Below are 12,836 nucleotides of genomic sequence, written 5' to 3'. Positions count from 1 at the left end.
ATTCCCTTCTCAAATGCAAAACAAGGCCTGGTCAAACAAGTCTCTTTGTTGTTGTTATGTGCCATAGAGTCAGTTCCGACCCATAGCAACCCTGTATAGGGTTTCTGAGGAGCAGCTGGTAAACTGCCGGCCTTGCGGCTCAATCCGACTTTACAGTCCAGCACATTAACCAACAGCGCCACAGCAGGACCCCAAACAAGCCTGTTAGTGCTTTTGAAACTTCTTTATTCCGGAGAGATACGCTAATGGTAATTTCTTTTGTTTTTGGTTGCATTACTTGGCATGTAAAAGGCAATCCTGTTGTACTTATCATGCCTTACATGTTTTTCTTGTTCATTTCTTTGAAGCTTTTTGTTATACTGTCTTGCAAGAGTATCAATGATAAGAAAGCTAATGTTATAAAAGGATTTTCATTCCTTTGTTGGTGACTTTCTTTCTTGAGCAAATTTCCAAATTTTTTATTTTATTCTGAATATTTGATAGAGTGAAGAGCTCTTTTTGTTGTTGTCTGTTTGTTTTAGTTTATTCTGTCAAGCACCTGAAGGGCCTTTTCTGTACAAAGATTTGTTTTTTTTTTTCAGTTTTAGGAAGTGGCGCTGTAGGCTAGACATTGGGCGGCTAGTTGCAAGGTCCCTGGTTTAAATCCACTGGCTGCTCCTTGGGAGAAAGATGAGGTTCTCTGTTCCAGTAAAGATTTACAGTCTTAGAAACCCTATATAGGGTCACTTTGGTTAGAATTGATTCAATGGCAGTGGGTTTGGTTTTGACAATGGGTTTGGTTTGACCTCCACTACATTAATTCTGTTCTCTCTTTCTGTCAAATTCTAATAAATGGAAAATTGTTATTGTTGAATGAAGTTTGGCTTCTACTACATTAATTCTGTTATCCCTTTCAGACAAATCCTAATAAATGGATCGTTGCTGTTATGTGCCATCAAGTCAGTTCTGAATCATAGTGATCCTGTATAGGGTTTCCAAGAAGCAGCTGATAAGTTTGAACCACTGACCTTATGGTTAGCAGTCCAATACTTATCCTACAGCATCCCTCAGGACCCAAGATGAATAGTAGAATTTCTAAATCTATTTTACACATCTCTTCACTTTTTAACTTCTATTTTTCATGCTTTAGTGCTGTGTAATGAGAGAATTCCTCAGTCTAGTCTTCCAGCTCACTCAATCTTTAATGGTATCTCTATTGAAATTCAGCCTTTTGGCTTTCATTTCAAAAAGCCGTAATCATTTCTTTTTCATAACTGCTGTTCCATGTATGTCATCAGTGAAGATGTTAATTAGACTTATAAAGTCTTTTTGCTGTTGTTGCTGTTAAGTGCCATAGTAGAGGCAGAGTACTTTCCAACTCATAGCAACACTGTATAGGGTTTCCAAGGAGTGGCTGCCGGGTTTGAACCACCAACCTTGTGGTTAGCAGTCCATTCCTGTTATGATTACATAATCAGTTCTCTTTTCTTCAAGGTAAATTCTTTAGTCTATGTCATTTGTTGTTGTTGTTGCTGCTAAGTGCCATTGAGTTGGGACCTAGTATAGGGTTTCTGAGGAGCAGCTGATGAGTTTGAACAGCTGACCTTGTTGTTCAAGCTGCCCTTGTGATTGAGTTGATTGAGTGCCTACACTACAGTGCCACACCATTTAGTGTTCTTCACTAAATGAATCTTGTGAATTTATCTGTCACTAGATACCTCTCCCTGGTTGATCCATTGGAGGGAGGAGCAGAATCAGCTTCCACTATTTATGTTCATCACTGTTTGTGGTAAGAGTCAGTGATATGCAGGGCATGCCCAAGTATCCCTGTGGCTGCTCCTCAGGGCTCGGCTCAATGATTGCCTGTTCCCACCTGATGGTACCAACTACCTAAAGATACTGCCCTATCAAGCAGTACTCGTGCCTTTGGACAGACACTCCTTTTCTGCTGCCTAAACTTATCGATGGAGAAAAGATCGAAGTTGTCAAGGACTTCATTCTTCTTGGATCAATGATCAACAAACACTCATGGAATCAGCAGTCAAGAGAAATCAAACAATGCATTGCATTAGGCAAATCTGTTGCACAAGACCTTTTTTTGTTTTTTAAATGTTTTACTGTGAATTTTGTGATAGTTTAGGGAGAACATTAGCTTTACATTCATCCTATCGTATATTGTTACATTGCCTTGGTTACAATCCCCTCCATGCATCATCAACCAACCAACTGGTGCACCCTGCAAGCCTGCCCCCTGGTCGTCAGCATACAGCCCCTCTCTCTCTGTGTGTCTAGAGTTCCCAGCTGCTCCATCTCTCTACGTCATCATCTCTGCCTCCATCTCTGGAGTCACTGTCTCTCTGGGTAGGGTCCTGCACTCCGCTTGTCTCCCATGATGGTCCCAGAGCCCGCCACTCATGGATTGCAAAGTCAACCACTCCCCTCCTTTTGCTATAAAATGTCTACCTTTACATTTCTAACCCTCATAGTCAGTCCTGATAGTAATTATTCACTATAGTATTGTACCACATGAATGCTATCTGCATCTCCTTTCATCAGCCCTGCCCAGACAGATTGGATACTACTCAGTGGAGATTCTACCTTCCTCTGTGCCCTCTGCATCTAGTCCCCCTCTTGAAAGCTTGTAAGCCAGTCACTTCCTGCCTTTGTAGCTCCCTCCCCCCACCCTCCATTTTGGGTAGCCAATGTCCAAGTTGCTCATCCCTGTCTACTCTATGTATGGAGGGGGTGGGAATGATCCTCACTGTAAAGATTTGTTCCTTGTTTTGAGCTACTGCATTCATAGGTATATGTCAAGTTCATCAAATTGTTATCAGATTACTCTTTTTTTCCTCTTCTTCTTCTAGTTGAGCTCTGATCATCCAGTCATTGAAACCATGTCAAGTGGGTATTATCTTTAAGTGTGGGTGTTCTTGTGCATATGCCCTCTCTTCTTGTCAGCTGGACACTTCATTCTCCACTATAGTCCTCTGTGGCTATGTCACTGACTCTGCACCCAGGAGTCCCCAGGTCTTGCCAAACTGCTGGCCAACCAGGTCTCCACCCAGGTTCACAGGAGTGTTTTGAACATGGTTGGACTTAGCTCTCAGCTTCATTGCTGTTTTTCCCTCACTTACCCTTATTGGTGACCAGTGTGGTCACTAGTCAGATCACAAGTCTGCTCATGCATTACCATTGAGTCTCAGTCTTGGAAGGGGATTTGTCCTCAGGGGACCCGATCACTTGCCTTGATATCTTCTGGGTGAGCAACTTGCTTGTTTTTATAGTAGTCAATCAGACTGCCGTTATTGTTTTGTATTTTTCCTGTTGGTCTTTCTTTCAAGAATTATCTTCTGTTCTTCTAGCCGCTCCAGGCTGGTCTGCTTGTCCTCTCAAGTGGAAATTTCCCACCTCAGAAGATTCTGGATGGAGTTCAAGATTCCACCTATGGTCTTATGTAATGCAGAGGCGTTGCAGGAAGCCTCCTTCACTGGGCATGTTGTAGTCCCATTTTAGGTATTCCAATCAGTTATAGGTAGAAGACAGACTTACATGCTCTCTATGGTGATATTTCTGGCTACTCCTTTCTCTCCCCTTCAAGTGTCTATTTTATAATGGCATGCCAGGGAAACCAAGATTCAAAAGACAGCCAAGCATCGTAACATCATTTCCCCCCTTTTGCCCTTGCCAATTCAAAATCCCTGTATCCCAGAGACCTGTTGTTCCAAAGTTGTGCATACATTGTTATTTACCTCAGTCCCACTTAGCCCATGCAAACCTGCCTAATTGTTTTCCCATCCGCCTTGTTCTTCCATCCACAAGACCTTTTTAAAGTGTTGAAGAGCAAAGATGTCAGCTTGAGGACTAAGGTGAACCTGACCCAAGCCACGGTATTTTCAATAACCTCATATGCATGTGAAAGCTGGACAGTGAAGAAGGAAGACCGTAGAAGAATTGATGGCTTTTGAGTTATAATGTTGGAGAATATTGAAAGTGCCATGGGCTGCCAAAGGAACCAGCAGATCTGTGTTGGAAGAAGTGCAGCCAGAGTGCTCCTTGGTGGCCAGGATGGCTAAACTTCCTCTCATACTTAGGCTATATTGTCATGTTTAGTAAGCTGGTGGGTCAGAGAAAAAGAGGAAGACCCCCCAGCAAGATGAGTTAGCAAAGTGGCAGCATCAATGGGTTCAAGTGTGGCAACAATTGTGAGGTTGGCCCAGGATCAGTCAGTGTTTCCTTCTGTTGTACATAGGGTCATTATGAGTCCTTCTTGGAGTTGTGTAGATGTGCAATGGTCTAAAGACTCTCTCAAACCCCATTGGATGCTCATGGGTTCCTTCCTCTGGCTGTAGCTTCCACTGTTCATGATTGCAATCTTTTTTGGAGAGGGTTGGGGAACTCAAGCTTATCCAGCTCTATCATTTGTATCTTCATTTGGATCTATCTGCTTTCATTCTTTCAAGATTTCCTCAGTTTCCTATCCAGTGAGCAATTCTTGATTATCTATGGAACATGCCTCCTTTCAAAATGTTTTTGTTTATCATTCATAAGTTTGAGAGACACAATTAATTTTCTTTGATTCTGACCAAAACCTTTTTTATATTATCCATAGATATTTGTTTTTGTTACATGAATTTAATGTTACATGGATCTTTCTCCTACCACTGAGTAGTTTTTATTTATTTATTTATTAAATGTTTTATTGTGAATTATGTGATAGTTTATATGGGAGAACATTAGCTTTACATTCATCCTATTGTATATTGTTTCACTGCCATGGTTACAATCCCCTCCATGCATCATCAACCAACCAAAGGGCATACCCTGCAAAGTCGTCAGCACACAGCCCCTCTCCCTCTCTGGGTCTAAAGTCCCCAGCCGCTCCATCTCTGCATGTCATCGTCTCTGCCTTCATCTCTGGCATCACTGCTTCTCTGGGTAGGGTCCCACTCTTGGCTCTTTTCCCTTGATCCCTGGGACCTCCAATCCTAGACTGCAAAGTCAATCACTCCTCTTCTTTTGCTACAAAATGTCTACCTTTACATTTCCAACCCTCACAATCAGTCCTGATAACAATTATTTACTATTGTATCACAAGAGACCTATCTGCATCTCCTTTCATCATCCCCGCCCAGACTGATTGGATACTACTCAGTGGAGATTCTACCTTCCTCTGCGCCCTCTGGATCTAGGGTCCGACAGTAACTTCTTGCATTTGTAGCCCATCCCCGCCCCCTCCCCCCCCATTTTGGGTAACCAATGTCCAAGTTGCCCATCCCTGTCTACTCTGTGTATGGAGGGGGTGGGAATGATCCTCACTGTAAAGATTTTTTTCCCTCTTTTGAGCTACTGTATCCATAGGTGTAGATCAGGTTCATCAAATTGTATGAGATTACTCTTTTTTCCTTCTTCTTTCTTCTAGTTGAGCTCTGATCATACGGTCATTGAAGCCAGGTCAAGTGGGTATTATCTGCAAGTGTGGGTGTTCTTGTGCATATACCCTCTTCTTATTATCAGCCTGACGCTTCACTTTCCACTCTAGTCCTCTGTAGCTATGTCACTGACTCTGGGCCCAGGAATCCCCAGGTCTTGCCACACTGCTGGTCAACCGGGTCTCCACTTGGGTTCACAGGAGCCTATTGAATGTTGTAGGACTTAGCTCCCAGCTTCATTGCTGTTTTCCCCCTCACTTCTGCTTATCCTAGACAAACATGGTCACCATGAGTAGTTTATTTAACATATGGGCCAAGGAAATTTAAAATCCAGGAAGAGAAGGCAATTCCACAAGTGATGTACATTTTAGAGGTGACTACAAGGAGTCCTGGTGTGGCGCTGTGGGTTAATGTGCTGGACTGCAAAGTCGTTTGAACTACAAGGTCGGTGGTTCAAGCTCACCAGTCACTCCTCGGAAACCCTATACAGGGTCGCTATGGGTCAGAACTGACTTGATGGCACTTAACAACAAGCGTATAGCCTCAAGTCAAGTACTTGTCTAGCACATATTTGACACTCAAAAATTATTCGTTGAATAAAGAAACCACTACAGTGTTAGCAAGCTTTAATACACACATCTACGCGCTTCTAATGTCAAAACCTCAAAGTTAAATTTCCCTTTTGCAAAGCAGAGTACATTTCTTGTGAAACAGGAATGCCAGCAACCGGGTTGGGGAGGCAGCCAGCACAGTGCGCAGCCTGTCCGGCCCGTCCAGCGAGGGGCGGGCGACCCCGTCTGGTGGCAGCGGCAGCAGCAGCAGCAGTCGTTTCCTTCCTCTCGGGGTCCAGTGTCACCAGGAACTGGAGGCGTGTTAGGAGGCAAATAAACAAGCCAACCGCATCGAAACGCGTCGACCTGTTTCATCTCGTCCTTTGGGTGCCTAGGTCTTCTCGGAACAAAGTGACCCTCCATCTGTCGGCAGGTAGGTGGAGCCCGCCCCACGTCTCGCGCCCTTCTCTTCACACAGGCGCGCTCCCCAAAGCGCGTAGACGCGGACCCTCAGGGACGCAGCCGGCCCGCGGAAGGACACGCCCCCTCGCGGGAACGCTCCACAAGCGCACGCTCTGCCCGCGCGCCTCCGAGCCAAGCGCGTCAGAGCGCAGGCGCGCGCGTGGGGGGCGGGTCTTCTTTCCGGCACCCACTGAGCGTTCGGCCCCCTCAGATAGCCCCACCCTCCGCCGCCCAGGACCCGCCTCCGCGACCGGGTAATCGGGAGGAGGCAACCGGAAGCCACTTTAAAGCAGAGCTCGAGGTGACAGCAAGCTAGTAGGACTGGGAGCGCGCTTGCGGCTTCCTATGCTCGGAGCTTCCTGCGCTCGCAGCCGCGAAATGGCCCGTGCGCTGCTCGCAGCGTCGCCGGGCTGCGATCCCTAGACCCTGGCGCTTGTCCTCGGTGCCGACCTCCGGCGTGGACGCTGCCCGCGAGCCAACGGCGCCGCGACTCCTGTGGTCCGTTCTCTCAGACTGCCAGTTCAGGTAAAGGACTCGGCGAGGACACTGAGGGGCGACGAGGGTCCCCAGCCGGGATGGAAGCGAAGAGGGGGCGTCGGGCTCGCGGTCCCCGCACTCCTAGTCTCCCGCGCCGGAGTGTGTCCGGCTCTGAGGGATCCAGGGCGATTGATTTTTGCTGTGTGCTTTTGTGTACCGAATTCACTCGGCTCCCATCAATATTAGAATGGGCTTGTTTTACACTTCCTCCTCACTTAGTGCTGCTGGCAGGTGTATACATCAGATGAATAAGTGAAGAGATTTAGTCAGAGTCGCCGGCAGCTGCCGATCCCTTCCCTCTGGGCGGGCACGGGGCCGCGTCTATGCGGCCACTCCCGGAGCGCAGACCCCCCGGGCGCATTGAGGCGCGGGGGTGCGCTTCGCCGGTTGAGGGGAGGGCACGGTGCCTGCAGGGGAGGCTTCCGGAGACCCGGCGTTCCGGGCTGCAGCCCAGAAGTTTGCAGGCTGTTTTCCGAGGAACTTTGAAGGGCTTAGAAGTCTCCTCCTTCCTCACCACCCGAAGCAGCGCCCACCGCGTCTCCCCGGAGCTTCGCGGCTCAGTTCTGCGAGCCTCTGAAGCTGTGCAGGACGTTTCTCAGGAAGGTCGAATGCCGAGGCGCCTGGTCTGACAGGATGGAGGGAAACCTAGGTCACGGGGTCGTTCGTTGGAGGCTGGCGGGACCGAGGGTTCGAGGGGCGTCCGCCGAATGGAAGGCGGGGGTGGGGATGCTCTGAGCCCCGGGGATGGGCTGGTCCGGGCGGCGCCTCCGCCTGGCTCCGTCGAGGTGGCGCGGCCGAGCGCAAACCGCCGGGGTCGACAGGAGACGTCGCCCGGCCCCGGGAGAGAATGAGGCGGGCGACTCCCAGGAAAGTGCCGGGGTGTGTGTGGGGGGGGGGACGGGACGGGACAGGGGCGTCGCGGGGTGAGGGTGGCGCAGAGGGTCTCTGCAGCGGAGGAAGTGTGCCTCCAGTCTTTATTTTCCTGTTATGCAAACTGTACTGAGGAACTAGGTTCAAGTGGCTTCCTCACTACAACCACTCCCCCCTCCCCCCCAGTTTTCTGTCTCTTCCTCCTCAGTTTTGTTTCCGAGAGTGATAGGAAGACTTGTTTTACACGCGCACGCGTACACACACACACACACACACGCACGCACGCACGCACGTACGCACACGCATACATGAAATTGATTTTGTGTCTGTTTAGCTTTGATTGGGTGTGATAGGAGTGGTTAGTGTGTGTGTGCGTGGGGAAAGGCACAGGCTGGTTTGCTATGGTGGAGAAGGGAATACCACAATCTGTGCCAATTGTGCCTTGAGGCAAGAGCACCAAGTGATGAATAATAACGCCTGGGTTGGCTGCCTTCCAGTTGATTTATGTCTCATGTCAAGTCCCTCCTTCATGAAGCTTTCCCTAACAATGCCAGCTCACACGGAACTCTCCTTTTTCACCTTTTCCTTTTGCATTTGTCATGTAATGTACATCAACACATATACTGCCCTTTTTATGTATTTTTTCTCAGTTTGATCATTAAGCACTTTCCATATTACACATGTAGATTTTGTGATCTTCTCAATTAAATTGGGGGGGCACTATTTTATCTTTTTGGTTGTTACAGTTAACCTATAAAGTGTAACAGAGAATTAGTCATTTAATACATGTTTAGTGGTGTGGGGTGGTTGGTTAAGCAGTAGATTGTTAACCACAAGATTGGTGGTTCGAACCCACCAGCCGCTCTTTGGAAACTGTACAAGGTTGGAACCTACTCAATGGCTGTTAATAACAACAATGCTTCTTCCAACCACTAGTTTTTGTTTTTTTTTTGGAGTCCATCAGTATTTATTGAGCACTCAGTATGAGCACTATACACTGTACTGGCTCCTGGGAGGTGGATTTGTATAAACCATAGGTCTTTACATCAAATAGCTCTTTCAGGCTATTGGACAAGAGAAGAGAATTATAAATGCATGGCATCACCCTTGTTCTCTCTTGTCCACAAAGTATTTTCAGAACTAATGAATGGATGCTAGATGGTGGAGGAGACACACTGTATTTTATTTGTAAAGCTTCCTTTGCTTTTTACTGAAGTTCCAGTTGTTTAAAAAAGAGGGGTCTGAAATGTCCCTTAAAGCATGTTTTTAGAAATCTCTTCCAATAGTTTATTAAGAATCTGAAAGAATATGTGCTTCATATTCTTCATGTTCTGTTTTGGTGTGTTTCTTTTTCATTTGCATTCACAGGTCTTTTTAATGTATATATATGTAATTTTAATGAGGCCTTTTCTGTATTAAGAAATTTTCTTTGGCTTCTAACAGTGTGCTGTTGCTGTGACTTGTGTTGTTAACAGGCCCTGATTGTGGTACTGTTTTGGGGGTTACATTCTTGGGGAACATACTGGAATCTTCTGAATCTGAAAATGCTTCTTTCTACAGGCTCTAGTTTTCTATCATATGATAGTTCAGTTGAGAGCCTGTTTCCTGTATAAATACACCAGATTCACTCACTGTCACCTCATGAGACAATGAAAAGAATGGCAAAACTGAGTGGAGATGTGATTTACCCACTGTCATCAGCTAGGCACATTTATTTCTATACCTATTCTTGTCCTGCCTTGCCCCAGCCTTAACAATAAAGTCCATACCCCAGCAGAATTACGAATTGTTTTATATTATGTCTACAAATAACTGCCAGGGGTCTGTTGGATAACACCATTTTTCTTTCACCTTTATCTGCTGTGAGCTTTTAAATCACTTAGGATGCTTTGGGACCCTGATTTCTCAATATCATTGAAAACTGTTCAGTAAAGACTGTAGTGTAAGAGGCATGATGTCAGGGACTCAGTCATAGACCAAAACAAAACATTTTGATAAATTAATGAGGTCTAGTTATTAGTTAGTAAATACTCATCTTTCTTCCTTCCCTGTTAGGAATTTTTGACTTTGAGGAGCAAGCAGAGCAGTTGGAGCTAATACCCATCATGGAAGTGGAAACCATTGAATCTGAGCCAGACTGTGTAGTACAGCCTCCCTCTCCTACTGATGATTTTTCATGCCAAATGAGACTCTCTGAGAAGATCACTCCCTTGAAGACTTGTTTCAAGAAAAAACCAGATCAGAAAAGATTGGGAACTGGAACTCTACGGTCTTTGAGGCCAATATTAAATACTTTGTTAGAATCTGGATCGTTGGATGAAGTTTTTAGACCTAGAAACCAGAGTGCAGATGAGAGCAGCTTACACGACTCTATTGTGAAAAAGCCCCTAGAAATGAGTACACCGTGTCCCCCAGCAGAAAACAGTATGTCTGTCCTGATTCCTGATGGGACAAATGTTAGGAGGCAAATACCAGAAGCTCATCCTCCCACTGATGCTCCAGAACAAGTGGTTCCAATCCAGGATCACAGTTTTCCACCAGAAACCATCAGTGGGCCAGTGACAGATTCTACTGCAGGACACTTCCAAGCTGATCTGTTGCACCCTGTTTCAAGTGATGTTCCTGCTAGTCCTGACTGCATAGACAAAGTCATGGATTATGTTCCCGGGATTTTCCAAGACAACAGTTTTACAATCCAGTACATTTTGGACACCAGTGATAAACTGAATACTGAACTCTTCCAGGACAAAAGTGAAGAGGCTTCCCTTGACCTCGTGTTTGAGCTTGTGAACCAGTTGCAGTACCACACTCATCAAGAAAATGGAATTGAAATTTGCATGGACTTTTTGCAAGGCACTTGTATTTATGGCAGGGATTGTTTGAAACACCATACAGTATTGCCATATCACTGGCAGATCAAGAGGACAATTACTCAAAAATGGCAGAGTGTTTCCAATGATTCCCAGGAGCACTTGGAAAGATTTTATTGCAATCCGGAAAACGATAGAATGAGGATGAAGTATGGGTATGTATTTATAACAACTTATAAGACTTTTATTAAACGCTATTGAGACGGTAAAGAGGCTAGACACTTATTGGAGTGGTTTCTTTCAAAAGTAACAGATTTTAGCCTTTTTTGCCCACTGTTCTTTAGGCATAATACTCTCCCTACCCAAACAGTGAAGGTCTTGTTATAACAGTTCAACACTCTGCAGTATACATATGTGTGAACACAAAGTTGCATATAAATTGAATCTTGTGAATCAAACATTATGCAAGAGTACTTGCTCACGAAAGAAAATTCATGGAGCATATTAGAACCTTAATAATAAATAGCTAATTTATGGAGTCCTTGTGTAGCAGTTCAAACCCACCAGCCGCGCTCCTCGGTAACCCTATACAGGGTCACTATAAGTCAGAACTGACTCGACTGCACTTAACAGTAACAACCACCTAAGTTGTATATTATCAAAGGTTTGCATATTGGGTAGTTGCTATTTTTTAATGGAAAGCAATATCATTTGGAGGTTTTGTTTTTAGCTTTCTTTTCATTTGAATAGTAAAAAAAAAAAAAAAGTGTTTATATGGATAATTCAGAAGTTTCTCCCAAACTTCTGAGTCGTGCCCAAACATATTAAAACTCTTATTAATTTCCTTGAAGCTTACTGTCATTAAGCTTATTAATCTGTTTATTTTACCAGTAAATGGTTGCACAGTTCAGGGTGGAAATTTGGTTTTTGGTTTTTACCTGGAATAGTCTTACAACAATTAGTGAAAGGGAAAGGTTAGTTTATGGGTGTATGTATCACTTACCTAAAAGGTACATATCATTATGATTTTTTATGCATGACATATATCTATAAATCATTTTTCATGAAGCTGTCTAATCAGTATTTTCTAATAGGAAATAAAAATTCTTCAAATTCAAATAAAGAAAAAAAAATAAGACAACTACAACATTTAAGGTTCCAAAAAACCAAAACCACAAACCCGTTGCTGTCAAGTTGATTACCATGCACAGCAATGCTATAGAACAGGGTAGAAGAACTGCCTCATAGGGTTTCCAAGGCTGAAATCTTTACCAGGAACCTTGGTGTGGCACAGTGGTAAGTTAATGTGCTGAACTGCAAAATAGGTTTGAACAGCAAGCTCACCAGCCACTCCTTGGAAACCCTTTACAGAGTCACTATGGATAGGAACCGACTAGACTGCACTTAACAACAATAGCAACAATCTTTACAGACTGCCACATTTGTTTCCCACAGAGAGGCTTGTGGATTTGAACAGTTAACAACTGAGCACTGAATTACTGTATCACTAGGCTCCTTTCGTGCTAGTGCAAAATGCTATCTACCAAGTATTAATCTTTGTATGGAGTCCTTGTGTGGCACTGTAGGATAAGCACTGGACTGCTAATCACTAGGTCAGCAATTCAAACACACCATCTGTCCCTCAGAAACCCTCTGGTGGTGGTGGTGTGCTGTGGAGTTGGTTCGACTCATAGCGACCCTGCATAGGGTTTCCGAGGCTGTAATCTTTATGGCAGCAGAAAGCCTCATCTTTCTCCCATGGAACAGTTGGTAGTTTAGAACTGCTGACCTTGAGATTAGCAGCCTGACTTGTTACCCCTATGCTACCACAGTGTCTTCAGAAACCCTATACAGGGTTGCTAAGAGTCAGAACTGACTCAAAGGCACTTAATAGCAACAATAGTCTATATATCTCAGTTGTTCCTCGTATAACGTAAAACAGTTAAAATGTGTGATGTTAATAGCTGTTTGTGTATGACCATGAGTTACTAAGTGGCTTTGAGTTGGTTATGACTCATAGTGACCCTGTAAAGGGTTTCTGTGTAGCAGCTGGTAGGTTTGAAACTTCTTACCTCCTCTTGCTCAGTTTAGTATTGGGAAAGTGATTTTTAGTTGTATACTAGGAGGCGTCAAAAAGTTCATGAAAAAATTCCATTGTCTTTTAATTCCGTTTTTCCAGGAATAAAAAAATTTCCATT

At 44.7% G+C, this 12,836-nt stretch overlaps 2 protein-coding genes across 2 annotated transcripts in view; one reads left to right on the top strand and one right to left on the bottom strand.

Annotated features, from left to right (window-relative positions):
• Nucleotides 1-7,603: 7,603 nt before the first annotated feature.
• On the bottom strand, nt 7,604-8,930 carry LOC102834325 (formin-like protein 5-like). The gene is made up of 2 exons (XM_006867993.1): nt 8,832-8,930; nt 7,604-7,903 (listed from the first exon to the last, which is right to left on the bottom strand). The coding sequence occupies exons 1-2, from the start codon at nt 8,928-8,930 to the stop codon at nt 7,604-7,606; spliced, it is 399 nt and encodes a 132-aa protein (XP_006868055.1).
• Nucleotides 8,931-9,887: 957 nt separating this feature from the next.
• TIPARP (TCDD-inducible poly(ADP-ribose) polymerase) overlaps nt 9,888-12,836 on the top strand; it is a 30,951-nt gene continuing 28,002 nt past the window's right edge. The window contains exon 1 of the mRNA XM_006867944.1: nt 9,888-10,853. Coding sequence (XP_006868006.1) covers nt 9,934-10,853 — 920 coding nt within the window. The 5' untranslated portion in view covers nt 9,888-9,933. The remainder of the gene's footprint in view (nt 10,854-12,836) is intronic.

The sequence above is a fragment of the Chrysochloris asiatica genome, unplaced genomic scaffold (assembly GCF_000296735.1).
Source record: "Chrysochloris asiatica unplaced genomic scaffold, ChrAsi1.0 scaffold00113, whole genome shotgun sequence".
NCBI classification, from domain to species: Eukaryota; Metazoa; Chordata; class Mammalia; order Afrosoricida; family Chrysochloridae; genus Chrysochloris; species Chrysochloris asiatica.
The sequence above is the reverse complement of the archived record's forward strand: the minus strand, read 5'-3'. Positions and strand labels throughout refer to the sequence as shown.

What these genes read in the sequence shown, in the direction of transcription:
- LOC102834325 (XM_006867993.1), bottom strand. Translation starts at nt 8,930, where the DNA reads ATGCCATGCATTTATAATTCTCTTCTCTTGTCCAATAGCCTGAAAGAG. An exon ending in AATCCACCTCCCAGGAGCCA is followed by an intron (nt 7,904 to 8,831) that starts GTACAGTGTATA and finishes CCTCCGCTGCAG; the next exon opens with AGACCCTCTGCGCCACCCTC.